Source organism: Phoca vitulina, unplaced genomic scaffold (assembly GCF_004348235.1).
Source record: "Phoca vitulina isolate PV1807 unplaced genomic scaffold, GSC_HSeal_1.0 scaffold37, whole genome shotgun sequence".
Taxonomy (NCBI): Eukaryota; Metazoa; Chordata; class Mammalia; order Carnivora; family Phocidae; genus Phoca; species Phoca vitulina.
Genome location: NW_022589740.1, coordinates 4,102,439 through 4,128,406, shown reverse-complemented (window position 1 = coordinate 4,128,406; position 25,968 = coordinate 4,102,439). Strand labels below are relative to the sequence as shown.

At 43.0% G+C, this 25,968-nt stretch overlaps 1 protein-coding gene across 2 annotated transcripts in view; it reads left to right on the top strand.

The window, feature by feature from the left end:
• The window catches only part of PDCD1LG2 (programmed cell death 1 ligand 2), a 73,315-nt gene extending 50,301 nt beyond the window's left edge, over positions 1-23,014 (top strand). Inside the window, exons 6-7 of one of the 2 annotated variants that reach the window (XM_032427591.1) lie at positions 1,554-1,603; positions 22,882-23,014. In XM_032427591.1, the coding sequence (XP_032283482.1) occupies positions 1,554-1,603; positions 22,882-22,893 (62 nt within the window). In that variant the 3' untranslated portion in view covers positions 22,894-23,014. Of the gene's footprint in view, positions 1-1,553; positions 1,604-12,860; positions 13,196-22,881 lie in introns of those variants that run through there. The other variant, XM_032427590.1, reaches the window with a different exon arrangement.
• Positions 23,015-25,968: the final 2,954 nt, after the last annotated feature.

Genomic DNA, 25,968 nt, shown 5'->3' with positions numbered 1-25,968 from the left:
ATTCACTAATACATGTCCACTGTCTGAAACATTACCTGGCATATGTAGATGTTCAATAAAATTTCACACATCAAACCTACTATATGCAGTACCCATGTTAACCTGCTCTGTATGATATAATAGCCATACGTTGTTATTTAAGTTTAAATTAAATAGAAATTCAATTCCTTGGTCACATTTTAAGTGCTTACACCTTGTTAGCACTCAATAGTGACCTGGGGTTAGAGGCCACTGCACTGGACAGAGTAGATATACAATATTTCCACCTTTGCAGAAAATTCTGTTGGACAGCACTGGGCTAGACCCTTTACAAACTCCTTTTCAGTTCATTTTACAGAAACTGCTCGAGGCAAGGAGTAGTGTCTATATTGCAGATGAAGAAACGGAGGTTCAGAAAGTGTCCCTAAAGTCATAGAGCTGGGGTCTGAACACAGGTCTGTCTGACACTAAAACGTGTGGGCTTTTTGTTACCAAAGTGCTTAAGAAATAATTGGCCCAATCTGAATAAGTATTATTTTGGGCAATGGAAGGAGAGAGTCTCCACCCAAAAGAACTGAGTTTCTAAATGTTTGCACTAGATCTCTATAATTGTCTCATTGGGGGCTGGTAAGCAATAGGTCACCTACCACCACTAACCCATGGACTCTCCACTTTGAATGGCACTGCCATAAAAGACTGAGCCAAGACTTTACAGGGATATAAACCAAAGCCCAAGTATGTGGGCCAATGGTTGCATAAGAACCACAGAATGGCACCACCAACCCCAAGCATTAGAGAGGATTGCCCTGAAACTCTGCCATGCAAGGGCAATTTCTATGGGTTCACTCTTAGGCTTCTTTCATATGTGAATCCTCTTAGAGGAGATGGCAATGCTAGATGGAGGCCCTCAAAGTCCAGGCCAAGGTCAGTGTTGTCATGAGGGAGTTCCTAAAAATCTGGTGGACAGAGCAAAGGCAGAATTAGGGATGCACTGAGTTCAGAAACCCAGGCAACTGCAGGACATGCACATCAAGCTCTGGAAGAAAATCAGATTGGGGGGAGCATGTGACGTTAGCGGTTGAAAAAGATGAAACCCGGGGAACAGTGGTGAGCAGCATCCTATTATGTGAACTTGTGCTTCTACTCCCCGAGTTGCTTTGAAAAGTATCCGTCATGTACATCCTAGTGTAAATTAATTGATGAGACCTCTTGCTCTGTGTAGGGCAGACAGGAGGGAAGTGGCAGTCAAGAGCAAAGCAGAAAAGGGAGAGAGAATTCTGAAGCTGGACGTTTCCTGGGCTGAATACCCAAATTAGCAGTCCCTCAGCCTTTGAGTGCCTGGGACCAGGGGCTGAGAAAGGAATGGAAAGTAGAGGACTGCTTTGTTTGCAATTTTCACCTAAGGGTACAGTTTTACTCTATCATTCAGCCTGAGGTCTCAAGCCACAGTGTACATTTGGACTTCTATACATGTGATTTATTGGATTAACTTTTTGTTCTGCCATCTTTTAGTCTAGAAACAGAAGACTTTTCTCGTTAATCTTATCCCGTCACTGGGGATTTCTCTTTTTCAGACACAACAAAAAAATCTGACGCCACCGTAAGGAAGGAAGTGGACAGAGCTGTGAGTAGTCATGATTTTTCTTACCTTTTTCTCTCCCAGCTTGAATTAAGAAATAGCCCCTGTTCTATGAATGCACAAAGGGCAACTGAATAGTTTCCACCCGTACAGAATCTTCCTGTTGAGTGGCATTTCAGCTAGCTGCTGTTGTAAGCTTATGTTGTTCCGACCTTTCTTGGGAGAAGAAGGGTGTCTGCCGCATAGCCACAGAAGAGTCGTGTAGCCTTTGGTCTGTCTCTATTCCTAAGGACTCCCACATAGGACATCTGGGCTCCCATACTCAGAAACACGGTTAACACTTAACAGCAAGGCAAGATATTCAACTGTGAAGCAATCAACAGCTCATGGTTTTGCAACAATTACTAAGTACATTGCTGGTGGCTGTGGGTCAAGGTTGCAATGCTCCGGGGAGTAGAAGTCTCTTCAGGAGGCTGGCACGCTTGGAGCTAGAATTTGTAGAAAAAGATGTGATGTGGAGGTCAGGAGAATTGGGGTTGCTAAAATCATTCCGCCTGGTTGGATGAAAAGCTTAGACCCTGGAGAAATCGTGTTTTGGGACCCACAGGCCTGGGTCAGAGTGCACAAAGAGTATTTCTAGCTTTCTTGAGAAAGCCACCTTTCCTTTTGTAATCTAGGAATCACGTGGTGTGACACATGAATTCATGAGTTCACCATAATTATAGGCAATTCACAGAAATTTCTAAATAACTTTGTTATCAGCTGCTCAAAATATTCAGAACTGGTCATTTTAGAATTCTGCTGAATATATCTGTAAAATTCCAGAGACACCAACTGTAAAAACAACTCTAGAAAGCTTTCAATACCAGGGTCTGCATCTGGCTGATACAGAACACATGGCAACTCATAAGCACACAGTATGACTGGAAGGAATGAAATTAGGCCCTGCACCCTCCCACCTCCCACCACCTCCCTGAGAGCCACTTGTGAAAATACATCCTGGTAACACAATACTCATCCCTGGGCACAGAACCAAGGAACAGATGCAGCTCAGGCCTGGACTATTCTTGAGGTCCAGTTATGCTGCATTTCTCTGAATCAGCAATGAGATTTTCTTAACTCAGAAAAGCTTCAGATTAATATTGGCTCTCCTAATTGAAACACCTGTTTCTTGAGAAACAAAACTCATGTGTTCCTATAGATCGGTCCACTTGGTCTATAGGTGAGTTTCCATGGGAGCGGCCTCAGCATTTGTCTGAGTTTCATGAGCTCTAGTCTCTATATAAGTGTCTCCTTCAACTGCTCAGCATGAGGAAGACATAGTGAAAGGCTTGAGAGCAGAGGTGGTAAACTCAGATGCCCACAGGGCCAGGCAGGTGCTGAAATGAGTAGAAAGGACATTCTATAACTGGATTGGGAATGGTGACAAATTGGAGGGCATATTCCCTGTCAATTTAGCACTAGCCTAAAGCTGTCAGAGAAGATGGAAATCCAGATTTTTATATAAAATGTCTTGGTTATTAAATGTTACCCGAAAGTATTTCAGATACCAAAGCAAATAAAATATGTCCATAGGCTAATTGAGCTTATCAGTGACCATATGTAGCCTCTGTCCTAGAGAGAAAGTATTGTCCGAAAAGAGATTAGAGTCTGAGTAACAAAGGCAGAACCGTCTCTCTGAGGACCTAAGGAATGCTCAAAGGCTTGCAACCATTCTAAATGTCCCATCCTATGGCCCCCATGTGGTCTGAATATTGCACTGTTAATAGAGTGATTTCTTTGGATTAACAGGGTATCACAACCATTTTTATTTTTTTTTAAAGATTTTATTTATTTATTTGACAGAGAGAGAGCAACAACAGGAACACAAGCAGGGGGAGTGGGAGAGGGAGAGGCAGGCTTCCCGCTGAGCAGGGAGCCTGATGCGGGGCTCGATCCCAGGACCCTGGGATCATGACCTGAGCAGAAGGCAGACGCATAACGACTGAGCCACCCAGGCGCCCCTCACAACCATTTTTAAACAATACATCTCCTTATAAACAGAAAAATCTCATACCCTTTTTTAGTGGTATCTGAAATTCAAAATAAAGTAAATATCTTGGCCAAAAGTCAAATTAAAGAAATTAGACTAATTATCTTTCCCCCCCTAGCAATTATATAGTTACCCTTTGTACCTTTCAACCTGGGGAAGGGAGAGTCAAGGAGGTGAGAGAATGATGCTCCTCTTCTCTCTTCCTCATCCCCCTGGCACTTACCTTAGAATATATGGTATGCTGTGAAGAGGTCAGGACCACTTAGGTACACATCACAGAGGACTCACATAGGAATGTTCCTGGTACTATTATTTACAAGAGCAACAAATTAGAAATAATCAAATGTGAATCAACAGGAGAACAAGTGTATAGGAAGTATATATAGCAACTAAAATGAAAGCACAAAAACTGGATGTCTTTCTGAGATGGATAACTTTGGAAAATATAATTTTGAGAGGAAAGATAGATTTCAGAAAGATATAGACAATATGTTGGCAATTACAGAGTTTGAAAACATGCAAAGAACCTCTACGTAGTGTTTATGCAGTTATGTGACATAAAAGTACAAAAACAGCATGGAAATTATAAACACCAAATTTAACCTCTTCGACTGGGTGGTGGGCAGGCAAATGTTGATGATATTATTTTGGGTGTGGGTATGCAGATGTTGACGATATTATTCTGGGGGTTGGGCACACATGTTGATGATATTATTCTGGGTGGTGGGCACACAGATGTTGATATTGTTCTGGGGGGTTGGTATGCACATGTTGATATTATCCTGGGGGTTGGGCATGCAGATGTTGATATTCTGGGTGGTGGGCACACAGATGTTGATATTATTTTGGGTTGTGGGTATGCAGATGTTGATATTATTCTGGGTGGTGGGCACACAAATGTTGATGATATTATTCTGGGTGGTGGATACACAGATGTTGATATTCTGGGGATGGGTATGCAGATGTTGATATTATTTTTATACTTTGTTGTATGCCTAAAATATTTATTTTTATAAAAAAGAGGTCATGATTAAAATTCAAGAGATTTAGATTCAAGTTTTTCTGTGAACTAGCTATACGATTTTAGGTAAGATCTACCCCCTTTCTGGGCTTCAGTTTTGTCACCTGTAAACCTAGAAGGTTGGGCCAAAAGCAGAAGGGCAAACAGGCCCCCTGTCAGGTTCAGGAGGTGGCTAGGGCAGAGATGAGGATGGTTTGGGAGACCATTTGTAGGCAGGGAGTGTGGTGATTGATGAATGATATCTGCTTTGGGTGGGGGATGGGGAGAAGTCATAGATCTTGGCCATATATTTGCCAAACATGAAATAGATGCTCTTTTTCAAAAAACAGTTTTGTGTTTATCTCTGTTTCTGTTTATCTTTGTCATGTACATACGTATTTTAACACTTAGATAATGCTGACACATTATGTTCTACGTGTTCCATTTGCATTCAAAGTTATTTGCGGATTGATTCAAATGTAGAAATTGACAATGATCAATGGTGGTGGAATATTAAAAGAAAAAATGGCTCATTTTTACTTAGCATAATGTTTTATGATTTTGTCAAGACAAATACCAAAGTGTTAGATTTCAGTAGATTTTTTTTTTTAAGTTCCTCCCTAGAAAGTTACTCACCAGTTGTTAACTCTTTATGGAGAACTAATTTAGCATTTTGGAGACTATCCCCCAGGAAGAAGAGGGAGCAGGACATGGAAATAGTGATTTGGGGAATGGCAAGAGGATGGGCCTGGGGCTCCCTGTTTGGGTAGCTAAGAGAACTTGATACCTGTCGCTGAGGGAGGGGTACTTCAGCCTTCTCCAGGGAATAGAACCACAGAACCACTCAGAGACTGGCAAGTGTGAAATCTGTAGGGCAGGCTCACAGGCTGGAAGTTCAGCTAAGACTTGAAATATGGAATCCAAAATCCGTAGAATAGGCCAGCGGGCTGGGAACTCAGGTGGGATTTCTATATTACAGTCTGAGGTAGAATTGCTTCTCCTCTGGGAAACCTCAGTTGTTGCTCTTCAATGACTGAATGAGACCCACCCACATTCTAGAAGGTAATCTGCTTTATGTAAAGTCACCTGATGGCAAGCGTTCATCACATCTACAAAATACCTTCACAGCAACATCTAGACTAACTGGGTACAATAGTTTAGCCAAATTGACACAGAAAATTAATCATCATAGGCACCAAGACGTGAGGGGGGCAGTTTTGGCTGGAGCAAATGAATTCCTCAGACTTCCCTGAGCCTGAAAAAAATAGAAGTATGTGACTGTCTATTATCTGGTCACAGATTTGTCCGAGAGGCCAGGGCTCTGTCTAAAACCCATTCAGCCATGAACCTGCCACCCCAGATGTGCATGCAGACTCACTATTTACGGTTTTCTGCTCAGCTCACTGCCTCTTTCAGCAACAAAAGGACGTGTGTGGTATCAGCATCCTGCACTTGATATGTTTTGAAATAATGAATGGCTGAGTAAATATGGAGGGAGAAGAACAACACTGTCACCAAAATTCCCTGATAAAATTAAACTGAAGGGTTTGGAAATGATTTGTCTGTCTTACTGTCCATTTGTCTGTGCTTCTTGTAGTTTATTCTGCAGTAAATGTAAAAGATAACTGATTTTGACCGAATTTGTCTCACTACTAAAAAACAAATCTTGCTTAATTTTAGTTGTTGGCCAGCTCAAAAATAAATAACTTATACAACTTTTAGAACATTCTTAAGTTACATCATTTTTTCTGAGCAAAAATGAAAAATAAAAAAGGATAAAGGAAATAAAAATAATTTATAATCCACTGCACACAGATTACCGTGGTTAATACTTAATATTGCTTTAATTTCTAACATTTTTCTGTATTTAAATTTTATAAAATTAAATTATAATATGCATAGCTTGATATAGTTTTTTAACTTAATTTTATGTCATTAGTATTACTTATGTGCTAAAAATATAATTAATGGCTCTCATATTTTATTGTACACATGGACTGGGATTTATCTTACTAATTCCCTATTGCTGAACATTTCATGTCTACCTCACAGAGTCGTTTTATGTTTTTATCACAGTTAATAGCCTTATACATAAATCTCTGTGTGCAGCTCTGATCATTACCATGGGTAAAATCTAAGATGCAGAATTACTGGGGTAAACCTATAGGCATTTTTAGGACTCTCAAAATGTATTGCTGAATTGCCCTCTAAAAAGTTGTACCAATTTGTACTAGCAATATATGAAAGAGCTAGTTTTATCATTACATCTGTCCCAATGCTGAATGTTACTGTTTTTAAATTTTGCTAATTTAAAAATTAAGAACTATACATCTTTCTCACTTTCTCTTTTCTTTCTTTCTTTTAGTGAGAGAGAGTGTGAGCTGGGGGGTAGGGGGAAGGGTGGAGAGAGAGAGAGAGAATCTTAAGCAGGCTCCATGCCCAGCACAGAGCCCAATGCAGGGCTTGATCTCACAACCCTGAGATCATGACCTGAGCCAAAATCAAGAGACGGACACTCAACCCCCCGACTGTGCCACGCAGGTGCCCCCATCATTATTATTTTAATTTGCATTTTAAAGTTATTAGTGAGATAAAACATCTTCATAAATGTATAGGTTTTACCTTCTTTTGGGAACTGTCTATGCATCTTTTGTCCATCTTTTTACTTATGTCTCCACTTAGAGTTAATAGTAACCCATTACCCGCTATATGTTTTATAAATTTCCCCCTGATTTGTCATTTACCGTTAAGCTGTTTTTTTCTTATCCTGAGAAAACAGGTATTGGGTATAATAAAATTAGGTTCAGAGGACCATTTTACAAACATTAATGTTCTATATGTCATATATTTATTAAAAGAAAGTAAGTATAGGGATGCCTGGGTGGCTCAGTTGGTTAAGCGTCTACCTTTTGCTCAGGTCATGATCCCAAAGTCCTGGGATCGAGCCCCACATCGGTCCCCCTGCTCAGCGGGGAGTCTACTTCTCCCTCTGCCCCTCCCCCTGCCCCTCCCCCTGCTTGTGCTCTTTCTGCTTTCTCTCAAATAAATAAATAAAATCTTAAAAAAAGAAGTATATTAATTGTAACATTTATGCTATGTAATAGCTTACAGCGAGCAGGATCTGCTGTTCCCAGAGGACCGAGTTATACATTTCTAGAAAGCAGGTGCAGTGTCTTCTTCTTCCTTTCAAAGCCTCTCACATCTTAGGATGTGTTATACTTTCAGTACCTATGAAATGATGGTCGACCAAGTGAACGTCTGCTCTCCATTGATATGTGTCAGCTCAAAAGGAGTGGGTGAGCTATAGCCAGAGAGCCAAATCGCCTCCTGTTTTTGTAAACAAAATTTTCCTGAAGCACAGCCATGCTCAATGATTCCTTATTGTCCCCCAACTTTCACACCCCTTCCCAGCCGAGTTGAGTGACTGCGGCAGAGACCATATACCCCATAAAGTCGAAATATTTTATAATCCGGCCCTACAGAAACTGTGTGCTGGTCCCTGACCCAGAAGTTCTCCATGGCTCTGTGCCTTCTGTCTCACTGAATGTACTTGGTCTTGCTCTCAATGTTCTAACACTACCCCCAGCTCCCAAGTCCGAGGACAGAGCCCCACTGGGGTCCAGCCAGCTCAGGGCCCTCAGGGCTCTCTCTCTCCCACACCCATGCTCTACCATCCCAGCTCTGCCTCACCCCCAAACCACCTACATGGAGACAGGGTCAGGTCGCAGGCTGCGCAGCTGGCATCCTGGCCCCCCTGCTCTTAGTCACATTTACCTAGTGCACAGAGTCTTGGGACTTGGCCCTGAGCATTTCCGTCACACGTGTCTGACGAGACTTCTGCTCAGATAAATATTCTCCCTTCCCGCTAAGAAGGGAAGAGCTTGGTGGTTTTGCTTCATTGACCAGAGACTGACATGAGACCCAGTTCACGTGGGAGTTCCCAGCAGGACTCAGAAGCTCAAGTGACAGCTATGTAGGGCTGGGTTTTCCACTCTAGGGCTCTGCCTTGAACTTTCTAGGCAACTCTGGGAGAGGTGTTGCTGTTCTTATTCTTGTGCAAATCCAGACTTCTCAGTCTCCTGAGATGGGCCTTCAACTCCTTCACTTTAATATAATAAAATCAAAAGACTCAGATCAAACTCAGTGTGGCCGAAGAGATAGCTCATTGCCATTTTTCTCCATGGGGGATGTGGTGGTCATTAGTGCAATTTCACAGAGTTCCTGGATCTCTTGCTTTTCTGTATGTGATAGGATTGGACTTCCCTACAGTTAGTTTGTGGTTAGGTGTGGTCATGTGATTTGCTTTGGTCGACTAAATATAAGCATAAGTGATGTGTGTTATTTCTGGGTAGAAGATATAAGGGCTAGCTTGTGCTTTGCTGTATTCTCTTTTTCCATGCGTGGTAACCAGCAACATTTGAGGTACTGATTGCTTCCTCAGCCTGGGTCTCTGAGTAACTACAGATAACAGAGCCCCTTGCTGACCCTCAGTGGACATGGAATAAACTTTTGTTTATCATATAGAGATTTGGGGATTGTTTGTTACTGTAGCATAATCAAGTCTCATCCTGACTGATACAACAGGGAAAAACTGGAACCTCTACTCAGTACAGCATGTATTCCCATTTACAATTCTGTTTCTGAGAAATGATAACATGGGGAAATGCTTTCGATATAACAAAAAGAAAAGAAGGGTAAGATACAAATATATACTTACCATATCATTAATGCTCTATTTAAAAAAATGTTTTTAGTATACCACCACACCCCTTTCTCCCAAAGAAGTGAAGTAAAAATATTTGAGTGCTCATAACCATTGTCTTTATATGTTGGAAGCTTGTACTGTTTGCTTCTTTTATGTTTTCTGAATTTTCTTGGTACTTGAATACATTTTTAAATGTCCCAGTGTATCATTTTTAAGTACCCAGCAGTGCTTGTTAGATGAAGAATGATCTCTCTATCCTCATCTCTCATTCTATATATCACCTCTTTTGTATCCCAGCATATCAAACACATTGTATAGAACTCTCCATTGGGTCCTCATCAGCTCTAGGGAGTCCTCTTTCAAGGACATGTACCAATGTCTTAGTTGCCTTTCAGAGGTTCCTAACCCAGTGAACCTAGAAGGAGTGGATACATACTCCAAGGATCTAAGAGATCAGGTCTGGGCCCATGGCTTCTTGCTCTCATGCAGGCAACCAAGCTGTCAACCAGTGTAGCTTCAGGAATCAATTCTGATACCATAGATATATATCATACTTCCTTTAAAAAAGAGTTATGACTAGGATAATCATGACCTGGTTTGTTAGCAGTTACAAACCACATAACCTGACTTCCTCATTTTACAGATGGCAAGATTTGGGCTAAGGGGTGTTAAGTGACTTTCTTGAATGAAATAACGACAGAAAAATGAAAGGTCTTGTGATTCCCAGTATAGTGCTATTCATTCTCTCATTCCCTCTGAAACACATCCTGTCTGCTATTTGCATGATTCTCAGGTAGGCTGTGTAGGAATTGTAAGGATGAATGAAGCACAGCATTAGTACTCCAAGATTCTCACAATCAAGTATTTGGAGATAAGGTATTCAAAAAACTGTTCTCATTTGGCATAATTTGGGCTAAAATTAAAGAAGCCAGATTTCTATATACTCTCTAGCAATTGATCAGATGTCTGTGTTTTTGTTGTTTTCTTTTGTTGTGTGAGACTCTTGTCTTCCCCGTAGGAACTTCCACCTGAGAACTGACCACAGCATCCCCATCCACCATGGCACAGGTGCCTCGTTCCCCTTTTCTCTTCAGTGGTTGCCAATCTTTTCTTTCTTTTCCCATGATAACCTTTTCATAAAGGAAATATTAGATGGAATACCTGTATGTAATGAGTGGGGGAAACCTTAGTCCTCCTGTGTGTCTCCTTTACTCCCACTACTGCATACACACCTCTAACATGAATCCATGGGGTTTGTTCTCCACCAGGAAATTCTCTGCAACACCCACTTGGTGTCCTGTGATTTAACTCAATTCTGACATTATCTACCTGGAAATAGGATGAGATCCCACCCATTAAGGGCTCGGTCCCACAAGACTGCCCTCCCCACCCTCCACGCCCCACTTCAGATGCCGTTGGCGAGTCCAGGTGGTCACCTGTGCTTCTGACCAATCAGCTATAAATCTGAGGTTCCCACCATCCCCTCCTTGGGTTCGATGAATTTGCTAGAGCAGTCCACAGAGCTCAGGAAAACAGTTTACTTACTGTTTAGCAATCTATTATAAAAGGTTATGACAAATGATGCAGACGAACATCCAGATGGAAGAAATGCATAGGGCAAGGTGTGTGGGCATCCATGCTCTATGCATGCGTCACTCTCCCAGCCCCAGCATGTGCTCACCAATGCAGAAGCTCTCGGAAGGCCTACTTTAAGGATTGTTATGGAGGCTTTATCACATAAGCATAACCAATCATTAACTCCATCTTTAGCTCTTCTCCCCCCCCTGGAGAATGGGGGGTGGGGGTGGGGAGGGCAGTCTTGTGGGACCGAGCCCTCCCACAAGAGGGGGTGGGGCTGAAAATCCCAAGCTTCTAATCATAGCTTGGTCTTTCTGGTGACCAGCCCCATCCAGGAGCTCACCAAGAGTCACCTCTTTACAACTAAAGACAGTGCTATCATCCAGGAAATTTCAAGGGATTTGGGAACTCTGTCAGGAAGTGAAGTCAAAGGCCAAACATTAGAACAAAAGATGTTCCTAGTGCTCTTATCTAGTAGGAAATTACAAGGATTTTAGGAATTCTGTGCCGGGAGCCCGGGGCAGAGACCAGTATATATATTTTCTATTATCTCACAAAAGCAGATTAAAACAGTAGAGTGAGGGATATAAACACCTACCATAGGTCCCTGCGAAGGCCTCTAAGGTATGCACATGCTTCTTGGAACATATTCGGAAAATCATGTAGCTCTCAAACTATCACTTTATCCCAAAGCCCACCTTCTTTACGTATCCTCGGAATCCCCGGAAACGCCCGCCCCACGTCCAGCTTCCTCCCACGCAGAGCCCAAGCTGTTCCAGGGAGGGAGGTGGGCGTTGGAGGAGGAGACTCTAACAGCCTCATTCACCTGGGCTCGTGAGTTTTTAATTCTGCCAGAAGTCAGTGTATTTTTTTATAGTATTCTATGGCTTTACAAGAAGTACAAATACTACATGAGAGTTCAGAGATGGGGAAAATGTCACTTTAGGCTGGGGATCATCAGGGAAGAGGGAAGTTTTCTATGGAGGAGGTAACATTTGAACCAGGCAAAGAATGGAAAGAACAGACTATTCTAGATAGAAGAGACCAGGGGGGAAAGACAGAGGCAGGGAGACACGGGCATCTGTGCGAAAAGGCATGGGCTCCTAGCCTGGGAAGAGCCAGGTGGGAGATAAGAGGAAAGACCATTGGGGGCCATCCTATGAGCCAGGAGTTCCAGGCAAAGGGGGTTAGATTTTACTCCTCGGGCATGGGTGCCTCAGTCAGGTCTCAGCAGAAAGCAAGAGGCACACTCAGGAGGGGTGACTGAGGCACACTTACAAGTTAAGGCACACTGTATTAGTTACAAATACAGAAGCAAGGTTAGGGGAGACCAGTGAGGGAGGTAGAGCACCCTGGAGCTAGCAAGAACAGGGAAGAGTTGGCCAGCCCGAGGCCTGAAGAGGAAGGGGGAAGAAGGAGTTACCACGAGGCTGGTGAGAAATAGTAGGAGAGGGCCACCCACAAGGATAAAGCCAGTCTGCAACCTGTCTGGGAGGTTGCTGAAGCATGCACACCCCAACCTCACGGTGTTGCCCATTACTATCTTCTTTATCCTCTAGCCTGAGAGAAAAGCAGGGAATGGAAGCTAGGGAAAAGAGAGCCCGATGAGCTGTCCAGTGTCATCTTCCTGGGACCTGAGCGGGGTAGAGCAGAGAGGAGAATGAGTCTGCAGGAAACAACGAAAATGTCTGGTACAATGGGGAACTAGCAAAGGTTTTGAATAGGGGAGCCCCATGAACTGAACCGAGCTGGCTGCCGGCCAGAGAATGGAGGGAACAAGGCTCTTGCAATAGGTCTGGAGAGACAGGCTGAAGACGCAGACCCAGGGCAGTGGTCGAGGGGTGCAGACAAAGGTTAGGACCTATGCTGCCCTCGGATGCATGAGCTTTTCCCCTTTAGCGCTTCCTCACTCCAATCTGATTTTTGAGAGCTTATATACTTACTAATCAGAAAACTGACTTTCCTATTTGTGGACTTCTCTCCTCAGATTTGAACCTGTGGTTTCAGGAGCTGGGGTGACCTGATGGGACATCCTCCAGAAGCTTCTGGACTCTGAACAAAAGAGAGGCAGCACCCGGCCACGTGTGCTCAGGGAGGCCAGGCAGCCCCCCACGCGCCCCCGTCGATCCAGGCGCTCACCCCTGCAGCCTGTGACTCTAAACAAGCACTAAAGCACTTTAGAAAATGACCCCCCGGATCCTAGACCCCGATGTGTTCTGAGGCTCCTTCTTGCTGCCAGACTGAAAACAAGGGAATTTCCCCCCCTACTTTACCAAAGTGATTTCCAGAAGCAGAGATGAGTGGAAATTTTCAGTTACAGAAATGGACCAGTTGCCAATACAGTTATTTTTATCTGCAGTTTCTTCTGGATTCTGGAAAAGCCTGTTGAGGCCATGAACTCACAGAGCTTTAAACAAAGTTGAGCCATAATTGGCATATCATATGGCTTAGTGGAATCTTGAAAGAATCTGAGTTATTTTAATTAACAGAAAGCATTTAAGTACACAGTGGACAACTCCAAATTGTGGAGAAAGGCCGTTGAGTATTTTTGTGAGATCTAAATCACCAAGCATTTGTTTTAACCTGTGATGGCCCCATATTAAATGATTTTTTAAAACTACATCTTCCCTTTTAAAAATGCTATTTTTTTTAACCTCAGAAACCAATGGCATATATTTAAAAAATTTGGCATGCTAATGTGCTGTACCTACAAAGATTTCAGATGGGTACCCATAAGGGTGCTCAGATAAATATTCTCCCTTCCCGTTTGGGTCAAAGCCCCAAACGAAGGCTCCTTTCCTGGCCCTCTCTCTGACTTTAAACTCCACCTTTCAGTGCTCGGTCCATGTCTGGGATACAGCGATGCGAGTCAAGGCCTTTGATGTGGAGTCCCCTTCTGTGGGTGTCGAGGGGAAGGGTAACTGCATGCAGCGACAACTCATTAATCCTGTTAAATTTGGTCTGTGTGCTGCAGCTATGAAGTTTGAAGTTCAGCTATTGTCGAGCACAGCAGAGTCCTAGGTCAGTGGGTTTTCTCTCTGGATTTGGATCCATGAGGATTGGAACACATGTTATTGTGTTGTGTATCCTTAGACTGTGAGCTCCCGGAGAGCAAGGAGGGAGCAGGATTTTGTCAATGCTGCAGCGTGTTGGGTGGGATAGAGGCCTCATGCACAATCAGCTCTAAGGCTCATCCTAATATGGAAGAGAATGGCTACACGTAACATTCTTACTTTTTATGACCATAATATGAATGGCTAAAAAGCATGTAATGGCAATCCTTAAAAACAAAAGAGCTGGATGAGTTCTGTGTCTTAAAAAAAAAAAAAAGTACCTTTTACAAAGGAAGCAAAAATAGCATTTGGGAGAGTTTGAGGAATTGAGAAAGACTGAACAAACAAAAATCACCTATGATCTCATCATCTCAACACAAGTATTTTCATTTTTGCTGTTGGCTTTTGGTCCTTGTCCAGACATGTATACGATTTCAGCCATAGTTGTGATTTTCTATCCTTTTTTTCAAATTTATCATCGTACCACGGGCTCCCACCTATGTGGCTGACTAGTCCTCCTAATTATCATTTTTTAATGGATGCATGAGTCACAGATCATAAAGAGCAGGGATTGGGCCCAAACTCTCTTCATCCCCTGACCATTATAAGCCCATATTTTGACTATGGACTACAGTGACATTTAGGCTTCCTAAGGATTAGTATCATTTCAGAAGGGTGTTTAGGAATCCCTGAAAAGCCTGGGTATTTCCATTTCCCCCAGTGCACAGACACCTTCATAAATGACCTCAAGTCCCTTTGGGGATGGCTTCAAAGTAGATCTACAGTATTCGTGGCATTGTTGTAGGATACTTTCTGAGAACTGGGGAAGAAGCTATGATTCTCAGTTGTGAAAACTCAAGTCAGATTTCTATTATATAGATCAAGTAATGCTTTGGTAGGCTGGCCATCCACTGAATTCTTAGGACCCACCACCACTGAAGATTTCCTACAAGTAAAGAATTCTGATTGCTATTCTGGAATCTTATCCTCTCCACTGAAATCAGGAAGCCCATCTCAGGGGCATTCCTCCCAGCACCCTTGGCCTGCAGAAAACAGCCCCCTGGAAGTGTCCAAGGTGGCTGGGGCTCCCTCTCTAATGCATTTCTCAATGCTTTAGTGAAGGGAATATTCCTTGGGCCCTTTCAAGGTGAGGAAAGATGCACAGTTTACACATGATAAATTACTCCATTATTCCTAACTCCTTAAACCTTTAGGATCCTTCCTGTACGTTATTCCACAGAAATTCTATCAACTCAATGCCGCTGTTGAGCACAGGTTTCGGTCAAACAACTAAGTAAACAGACCACTCCCAGCTGCTCAAACTCATACATTTATTTCAGCTTGCTTTCACTGTATAACAAAACTTATGGCTTATGTTTCTCACTTATGCTTTTATGATTGTGTATTTAGCAACTTAGGCTGGGTTCAGCGGGGGCAACTCATTTCTGCTTTATAGGGCATCAGCTGGGCTCACTCACGCATTTGCTATCAGTTGACAGATGGCTTGGAGGATGCTGGTCTTAGGTGGCCTCACTCACATGTCTTGGAGTTGGTGCTGGCCATGGGCTGAGCCATGTACCTTCAGCAGGTCTATCCGTGCTTTTTGGACCAGTATGGAAGCTGGTCCAAAAGAGCAAAAAGAGGTCCAACCCCAATGTGCAAGTAGTTTTCAGGTTTCTGTTTGCATCACATTTGCTAATGTCTCATTGGCCGAAGCAAGTCAGATAGCGAGGCCAAAATCAATGTGGGAGGGACTTACGTGAGGGCCTGATCTACAAAAATGGTATATATATAATTTCCTGGGGACTATTGCTGTAACAATCTACCATAGCATTAAGTCCAAAAACCTATGGAAAGTGTATCATATCAGGGCTACCTAAATTTGGCCCCAACCCAATGCTGTATTCTGTTTTCCTTGGGTCTGATACCCTTAGAGTCCAACTCAGTGTATATTAATGAGGTTTCTTCTAGTATAAATTTAACAAAATCTTGTGATTCTTTTGGAGTAAAGCCTTTCCCTCCAGAGCCAGCCTCTGCCCTTCTCCCCCTGAATATGCTGGTATCTGACTCTAAATAAAAGCCCAAAGACCATGAGAGCTGAGAGCAGTGGGGTTTAAAAAAGATAGGGATCCCCATGCAGGACAGCTGTCTTATCTGTGCTTGTTACAGGTTTTCAAGCAAAGGAAGGCCGGTGTCATCAAATAGGAAAGGAGAGACTTCTTCCAAGGGAAGCTCAGACCTAGCACGGATAGACTGTAATGCAATGAATCACAATGCCATAGCCTGCCCGAGATTACCAGTTCCCATTTTCCATTGGCAAAGAGTTCGGCTCTGAGTTCAAAGCAAATCACCCCCAGCATCCAGGGTGTGGTCTGCTTCCTAGGACCACTCCTGGTATCCAGTCCTGTACCAGCCAGGGTCCAGTCAGGAAAGTGGAGTGGATTTAATATTAGGGATTGGTTATAAAGATATTAGAAGGCAGAAAGAGTGAAAGGTAGATACCAAAGAAATCCAAATATTAGAGCTGCAAACGGCAGCTAACTTTCTGCTGTGGGCTGCTGACAGAAGGGACAGATGCAGGAGCTGGAAGCAGGAAGAATTCTCTGCCTCCCCCATTCCCATCCCCTAGGGCCTCCCAACTTGAACTTTATAGGAAGCCAGCCGGCAAGCCAAGCTGGTAAATGCAGTTTGCTGAAGTCCAGCCCGAGCCTGGCAGAACACAATAGAGGAAGGTAGGCTTGGAACTGAGAACAGGAGGTCAATAACCAACCAATTCTTGCATCAAAACTTATCTAGGTAAATAGAGATATATTCCCTGAGAGAGGAAAATACAGAGACAATGGATTCTAGTTAGATTGTGGCACAAGGAACTTGCTTAAACTTTGTGGCCTTTGACCATATAACAAGGGCCTAATATATATTTATTGATTAATTGGATAAGAAGATAGCAATTGGGAACTGCTTTGGCCAGGAGCATAGGACAAAATAAATTTATTTTTAAATGCATTTTGTAGAAGAAGTATCAGTTGCATCATTTGATTGCAATTGAAAGAAAACCTGATGCAAATGGGCTTATATTAAAAAAAAACAGAGTGCATTGGCTTCTGTAAACGAACAGCCAAAGGTGTGGGTGGGCACAGGGGCCTCTCTACCATCTCTTCCCTCTGCTTACTTTTTGTTCACCTGTTGTCAAACACGACTTTGTATTCTCAACAGCAGGCTCCTCTTAGGGGAAGTAAACTCCAAACAGCATGTTTTCTGCTCAGTTCTGTTTGTCCTATAAAAATAGAATTCCATGTTAAAACAGAACAGCTACAAGAAGTACAGAGGAAGCAACTAATGCCCAGAATTAGGGGTTGGACAGATCGAACAGAAATATAACCAGGCTAAAAAGAAAGAAAGAAAGAAAAAAGAAAAGAGAAAAGAAATATAATCAGACTGCTGGTCAAATCAGGGAACTTCCCAGTGTCTCAACCCCCTTGCTTTAAAACTCAGCACATGAAATGCTCAACTTACAGGTAATTTAAAGTTTAAATCAAAACGAAATTTAAGGAGGCCTTTTCAACCATAACATTGGCAAATGCTTTTTAATGATAATATTGCTCCAGAATATGTTGTCAAATTGGTAGACTCATAAATTGTTAGTGGTCATATAAATCAGTACAGTTTTTTTTTGAGGTGTATTTGTCTATAGATCAGAGGCCGTACAATTTGTCATACCATTTGTTTAAGTAATTGTACTCTGCAAATCTGTAAATCTGAAATAATCCAAAAAGATATAGAAAGCTAAAGACATGGAGACATTCATTGCAAATATAAATATATGATTTTTAAAAAGATTTTCTTTATTTGACAGGGAGACATTCATTGCAAATATAAATATGTGATTTTTTAAAAAAGATTGTACTTGTTTGACAGAGAGAGAAAGAGCGCATACAAGCAGGGGGAGCGGCAGGCAGAGGCAGAGGGAGAAGCAGGCCCTCCATGGAGCAGGGAGCCCGATGCGGGACTCGATCCCAGAGCCTTGGGATCATGACCTGAGCCGAAGGCAGACGCTTAACCGGCTGAGTCACCCAGGTGCCCCTAAATATGTGATTTTTTTTTAAAAAAAGGTTTGCCATAACATTGAATGAAAAAAAGCAAGGTATATAACTCTATACTCAGTTCAAGTTAAAAAAAAAATGAACTAAAAAATATGCTTGGATATGTAGCAAGAACCATGTCAAGGTGTATATTTTTTACACAAAAATACCATTCCATTCCAAGGATTTTTCTAAAGGAAATCGTGGACTGAAGCAAAATGTGTCTTATATGAAAAAATGTTCTAATTACAGTCTTATCCAGATGGCCCCAAACTGGAAATGACCTGTCAAACAAAATGGAAGTGAGTTAGTCATAGTAATTTGTATTTGGATTGCGGACTACCATCTAGTCATAATATGACAGTTAAAAAGATTATGTGGGAATATGGAATAATTGTTATGATATAATTCTAAGTAAAACAAATAATTTCTCACCCTGAGCCCATCACTATGTCACTCAGTTTATGTACGTGATCTCTTTTCACGCTCGCACAGTCTGATGGATAGGAAGTGTGCTATATTCATTGTTCAGATGAGAAAGTGCAGACAAAGTTCCTTAGTAATTTCCCCAAGTTCACACAGTTAGTAGAGCTGGATTCAAGCCATTTCTCCTTATCTAACTATCATGTTATAAAACCCTAGACACTTGAGGATAAGTAGCAAAAGTAAAGAGAGAAACAGAGAGAGAGAATCAGCCTGGAACAATGATGTGGGGGTCTTATCATAATGGTTTCCTTTCTATTACTATGTCAAGTCCAAATAAATAAATACAAAACAAATAAGAAAAATGTGAGAATGGAACAAAAAGTTGGGAAGAAGTATGTATACTAACATATTAATAGGGTTTTGTTAAAGTGGTGGAGTTGTGTGGAACTTTCCCCTTTTCTCTATTTTACAAAAATTTTTGGTAATGTACAGCACTTTTTTTTTGTATTTAAATATTTATTTTTTTAAATTTTATTATGTTAATCACCATACATTACATCATTAGTTTTTGATGTAGTGTTCCATGATTCATTGTTTGCGTATAACACCCAGTGCTCCATGCAGTACGTGCCCTCCTTAATACCCATCACCAGGCTAACCCATCCGTCCACCCCTCCTCTCTAGAACCCTCAGTTTGTTTCTCAGTTTCAGGTATACAACATAGTGATTCGACATGGACATACATTATGAAAGGATCACCACAATAAGTCTAGTCACCATCTGCCACCCTGCAGAATTATTACCATATTATTGACAGTATTCCCTATGCTGTGACTTATTTATTTGATAACTGGAAGTTTATACCTCTTCATCCCCTTCACCTATTTTGCCCATCCCCCCACAGCCCCCTAACCTCCAGTTTGTTCTCTGTATCTCTGAGCCTTTTTCTCTTTTGTTCTGTTTGTTCATTTGTTTTGTTTGGATTCCACATATAAGTGAAATCATAGTTCTCCTCAAAATCTCTGAAAGAAATGACAGATACTCATATTTCTAATAACACTGCCAGGAGTACCATTGCTATTTCCAAGTATCACAGTGTCTCAGTGGTCCATAAGCATAACGAGCTCTGGTTTCCATATCATGATATATATCTATATTTTAATATGGAATGCTTCACAGAATTGTGTGCACAGGGCCATGCTAATATTCTATCTTTCCAATTTTAGTGTGTGTGCTGCCAAAGGGAACACTTAAAATTTAAGGGAACTTAAATTGTGGTGATCCTTTCATAATGAATGTCCATGTCGAATCACTATGTTGTATACCTGAAACTAATAAATATGATATATCAGCTGTACTTCAATAAAAAAAAAAAAGAAACGGGGGCGATTACTTCCACAAAGTCCTGTTTTTAGCACGTTTGGGAAGAAAATCTAAAAGCACGCATTCCTTCCTTTTTTCCTTCCTCCTCTCCTTTGCTGTCTCAACTGTGAAATTAGACTAGTAATGACAGTCTCCATCTCTGTCAATGTGATGAGATTGCGGTCAATTTTTATTTTCTTTATATTCTTCCTGTATTTGGAAGGTTTTAAAAAACACATTTTATGTTTTTATTTATTTGTATTTTTTTATTTGTCAGAGAGAGAGAGAGAGAGAGCACAAGCAGGGGGAGTGGGAGAGGGAGAAGCAGGCTTCCCGCTGAGCAGGGAGCCCAACGCGGGACTCGATCCCAGGACCCCGGGATCATGACCTGAGCCGAAGGCAGCCGCTTAACCAACTGAGCCACCCAGGCGCCCCAACATTTTATGTTTTTAATCTGAAAAAAAGAAAAACCCAATAAACTTGATGTTTTAAATTATTTAATTTAAATTTAAAAGATTTTTAAAAAATATTTTGAAATTTTAGGGGCGCCTGCGTGGCTCAGTGTGTTGAGCATCGGCTCAGGTCGTGATCCCCGGGTCCTGGGATGGAGCCCCGCCCCCGGCTCTCAGCGGGGAGCCTGCTTCTCCCTCTCCCTGTGCCCCTCCTGCTGCTTGTGCGCTCTCGGTCTCTGTCTCTCTCTCAAATAGGTAAATAAATAAAATCTTAAAAAAAAAAAAATTTGAAATTTTAGAATTTTAGTGTCTATCTCTTGAAAATCAAAAGGGTTGCATGAATGCCAAATATTATAGTATTTTTGGCAAAAATTCTATACACACAGCCTGTTTCTGTCCCTCCTGTCAAGTGCGCACTTTCACCCCTGCTTCTAAGAGACTCCAAAAAGAAACTAAAAGAAAAGCTGACTAAGTGAAAGCGTGCGGAGGCGCGGGGCTGCCGGCACCCGGCCTGCTCAGTCAGGTGTGCGGGACCGGCCTGGGGCAGGACGTGTGACGCGCATGTGACGGGCGAGCCCCTCCCGGCCGCTCCACGCGGCGCCCTGGGGACTGCAGCTCCGAAACCACCCTCCCGGGGCAGGCAGGTCAGGGGTGGGGAGCCACAGGGGTCTTTCCGACACACACACATGGCTTGAGTTCTTGTCTAAAAGCGAAGAGAAGGAAAGAACAATGAGCGTGAGGTGCTGGAATGTGACGTTTGGAAGATGTCCGGGGAAATGCCCGTCCCTCCCTCCTCAGCCCGGTCCCCGTGAGAAGCGAAATGAAAAGTTCGAGCCCCCGAGTCCAGAGTCTCTCATGGTCCGGGAACCAAACTGAGGGTGACAGAGGGGAGGGGGGGGAGAGGATGGGGTGACCGGGGGACGGGCATTAAGGAGGGCGCGTGTGGGGATGAGCACTGGGTGTTATACACCACTAATCAATCGTTGAACACTAAAAAAAAGAGAAAGAAAAGTTCAAGCCCAGGCTGACCAACCTGCACTTTTCTGAGTGTTCATTGATGAGACGGGGGTGTTCACTGGACTCCCCAACAACAGCCTCTCCCTTTCAGGGCCATTTGGAGGGAAAGGCCACTGGTCTAGTCCCAGGGACCCATCAGATCCATGTTGGGGCTGGGAACCCCCCGTCAGCACCGTGTGAGATGTGAGGGGTCCGCAGTCTATGAGATACACCGCACTTTCAGGGATTCTCAGGGGGCTGGAGAAATCCACACGGGAAAAGTTGTAGAAAAACCAAGGCCACATACAATTGAGTGTCTGATGCAAGGAAACAGACCGTAAGACTCAAAGTAATTGGAGTGGGTGGGAGGGAGAAGCACAAGACTAGTGAGGGAACGAGAAATGTCCTGGGCCTGGAAGGTTTTTAGTGACAGGTAAGGAGTAGATCAGTAATGGCGGCAGGGCTGATATTCCGAAACCAGCAGGGGCACTTGTCCAAAGGCTGGAGAAGCATCCTGGAAGCTGGTTGTTAAGTGGTGGCCAGGGGGATATCTGGGGGACCTGGGGAAGCAGCAAGCCTCAGGAGATGGCCAGGATGGTGGGGGGCCACTCAGGGTGCTTGGGACAGTGCCTATTTTCTATCTAGATAGTTCTATCCACTACAAAGGTGCAACCATACCAGTATATGCTGAAAATCAGCCCTGAATGAGGGCAAACTGTGTAAGAATGTGTAAGACTTGTTTTCGTATGGCATTTCATTTGATCTTCCTATCTGTCTATCTATGTATATGTCTGACTAGCCATCTGTCTATTTCTCTGCCTGCACATTTATCTGTCTGTCTGTCTGTCCACAAGAGACCAAAAACATAGGCAAAGGTGCAGATGTGAGTCTGAAGGCAGCTGTCACTCATCTTACATTCAGTCATTTCATCATTCCTCTCACAAACTCAGGGCCTCTGGGTGTTGGGAGCTGGGCACTCAGCTGAGGAGTCCATCCAGAGCTGGAATTGTCACATGGGAATCAGGTCTCATGCCACAAGCCCGGATACGCAGCCAGGTCAGAATCTGCAAATAGCAACAGAAGGGAACAAGTGAATCATAATCTGAGTATGGATCCGAGTCAGGCGTCAGGGGAAGCTGGTCTGACAGGGAGGCAGGGGACAGATCAGAAATCCAATCACAGTGTTTTGTCAGGAACTGATGGCTATCCAGCATTGCAAACAGGTTTGAGAAGGAAACAAATACAGCCTGAACCAGCTGGACTTGACAGTAGTAATATCATCATCATTTTGATTTCCGTGGCAAATGCAAAGCATTTTCAAATATCTGGTTGAGCCTCACTGCCAACTGGTAAAGCAAATAGTGCAAACATTCTCATCTTACCGATAAGGCAAATCAGGTTTAGAGAAGGAAAGTAACTTGCCCAACGTACCCATTTCTTTTTAAGTAGAGTTACCAGTTGGGTAGCTCAAGGAGATGCCATAAACACAGAATATCTTCATTTTTATCACAGCACATACAAAGAGTTGCATTTATATGCATATGCATCAGTTAATACGGTTGGGAGAAGAGGTCAGACTGACAAAGCATCTATTAAAAAAAATTGTCTTTTTTTCTCTTTACCTCTGTCTTAATCAGCAACTTGTATAAGGGCATAGAAGATGAGCCTGTACCATCTGAAGACTAATAAAGCAGGGAGAATAGTCAATCAGGTAAGTGAGGGTTTTCTAATCTAAAATCCCAGCTTGACTAAGTCAAGACGAAGGAGATAGAGTATAAAGTCTTTCCTTTAGGCGTGTGGGCACTGAAGAGGAAAGAAGCTTGCTTTGTTAGCATAAATTAGAAAAAATTCTAGGGACTTAATATAAAATAATGAGTGACATCATACTCATAAACTACAAATGTGCCGTAATGACAAATGTGGGTTGAATTGAAATCCAATTGCTAAAAAGCTGAGAACTTGAGCACATGTGATAGCAGGATACTGTTTAGGACTGGGAGCAAAGAGTTTTACTGTAACTTCCATGTCTAGACCAGCCTGCATATAGAGTATTTTGTTCTACTCTAGGCCCTACGTAACTGGGACACTGATAGATGGGAATAGATTTGGAGTGAGGCACCCAAAATAGTGATGGGGCTGGGAAACACTGTTGATTAGGAATACTTGAAGGAGTTGGGTGTATTTCTCCTGGAGAAGAATTATCAAGGGAAGATGTGAAAGCCAAGTTCAAGAGGTACAAGTTACACTGAAGCAGAGTTTGACCCAGAACTGGCAAGAACTCACTAATAACTAGAGCTACTCACCAAAGTTCATCTCCCAGCTCTTGGAAATATTCACACATCCCGGAACTACCATTTTTTCAGGATGCTGTAGAAGGTATTCTTCCCTGAGGAGGTAAACTCATAAGGTCTCCTTTTTATCTTGAGATCCTATAACTGTTCAAACTAGTCACTCAACTTCCTTTAGGGTCAAGGGGGGGAGTGGAGGGGTGATGTGGAATGAGATGGGTTCCAGCTCTACCCCTCTCTGATGCATCTGGTTCTAGGGTGGAGCTTCACTTACGTTTCACAACAATACCAGAGACTGGATCTTTCATCAGCAGCATGACTCTCAAGATCTTATCCTAAATGAACTTTCCTCTGCCAAGATATTCTAATCAATCTATCATCAGATGATCCCAGTTTCCATCCCTCATTGGTATGGTTCCTTGAGAACTATGTCAACTTGCCATATTCCTTTTTTTTTTTTTTAAGATTTTATTTATTTATTTGACACAGAAAGATAGAGAGAGAGAGAGCACAAGCAGGGGGAGTTGCAGGCAGAAGGAGAGGGAAAAGCAGGCTCCCCGCGGAGCAGGGAGCCCGACGCAGGACCCTGGGATCATGACCTGAGCCGAAGGCAGACACTTAACCGACTGAGCCACCCAGGCATCCAGCCATATTCCTTTCTCGATATTATTACTTTTTTCTCTAAACTCTGTTTTTAAACTCAAACATCCCATTTTCAACACTCCTTGTATCTAAGAACAGAGTGAGGCTAATGACACAAATGAGAAACTATGTAAAGGGTAGTCAATATCTGCCTTTACCTGGAGGATAACGTCAAGATTGAGGAAGGGCTGTTGTGAAATTCTGGGCTTGGTTTTAAGGCAGTAGCCAGGGGTCCTACTACCTCAGAGAAATGCATCCAGATAGAATGGTCTCTGTAGGCAAAGGAAGTGGTTGTGTCTGGGCGTGTGAGGAGGGATGCTGGGAAGTCCCTACCCTTCCCCCTACACCAATACCACCTGCATGTCTCCACCTTTCTGCCTGAACACTCACCTTCAGAGATAATTTCCTTTAGGCCTCAAAGCCTTTTTAGGCTTTAAGAAGCTCCTTAGGAGCTATTGATTAATGCAACCAGGGCAACATACTAAGACTTGGGAGAAAGAGCCATTTTTAGGGAGGTAGGGTCCAGGCCTATCCTTGGAAGATGCAGTTATGGGAAAACCACGCTGTGAATCTTATTTACCACTGATCTAGTGCTAAGCACTATATACTAGACGTGAGGGAGACAGAGATAGTAACGCATTATTCCTGTCCTCAAGGGACTTGCAGATCATAGAAGTCATCTTTCTAACCTTTTACATAGTTGTATCCTATATAAAAGGAATGATGTCATAAGATGACTCAAATGGGGAAAGCAGCTGGGGTATGTGTGGTTGGGTAATCCATAACCCATGACAGGGCCTTTACCCTCCAGTCACTGGGGGGGGGGGGGGTGGGGGGGGCTAGAAACCACTGGTTTGGTCACTGGAGGTCAGTACACCCAGGGAGGGAACTGGGATCCTGGAAGCACTGGAGGGATGTCCAACAGTACCTCTCAGGTGCTGGGGCCATGAATTTTTCTGTAGGATTTTATGTTTTCGGGCAATCCTTTACAGAATTAAGTAAGGAGTGCCCCCCCCCCCCCCCCCCCCCCCCCCCCCCGCCAGGGCAATACTGGTAAGGCTGAAGAGCTAGAATTCCTCAGGACTTTCCTTTGGAGCCTCAGACAGAGGAAGGCAGATGAGAGACATAGCGTGCTGCAAAGCAGACTTTTTACCCCAAAAACACTGGAGGATGATGAAACACTCTCCATCAGTAACAACGTCTAAACTTCTGTAGAGATACACAACCATGGAGGGGTGTGTGGCAGAAGCTCATGGGGAAAGGGGGAAATGGGGAGTGATTTCATAAAGTTTCCTAGTTGGGTTTATATGACCTTTTCCAACCTGACTTGAGATTAGGGACACATCCACAGGCAGGTCCCTGTCTTTTTCCTCACAGGTGAGATAATCAATCTCAAAGGTAAATTTAAAATGTTCTTTCTGGGGAAAAAAAATCTTGTACCTTGGAAATAGCAGCTTCTCTCCACCTCCACACCCCAACTTCCTATTTCCAGCAATTAAGATGTCATGAAATATTGGCCCCCAGTTTAAGCTGGTGTGCCTCCTTACATAGGGCAATTTTCTGGTAAGAGCTTGTTTCCTGAAAATCCCAGGGTTTTCACTTTTGCATGAAGGTTGGCTGAGCTGACTCTGTTGTCCCACAATACAGGTTTTGAGACAAATGACCACACTAGCAGCTAATCATTCATTAAGCTTTGGCTATTTGGTGCCCAAGTGAAAGTGAAGAAGAAAAGAACACACAAGGAAGTCTGCCGTGCTAAACACTGCGTGAGCAGCTCTCCATAAATCATCAAAT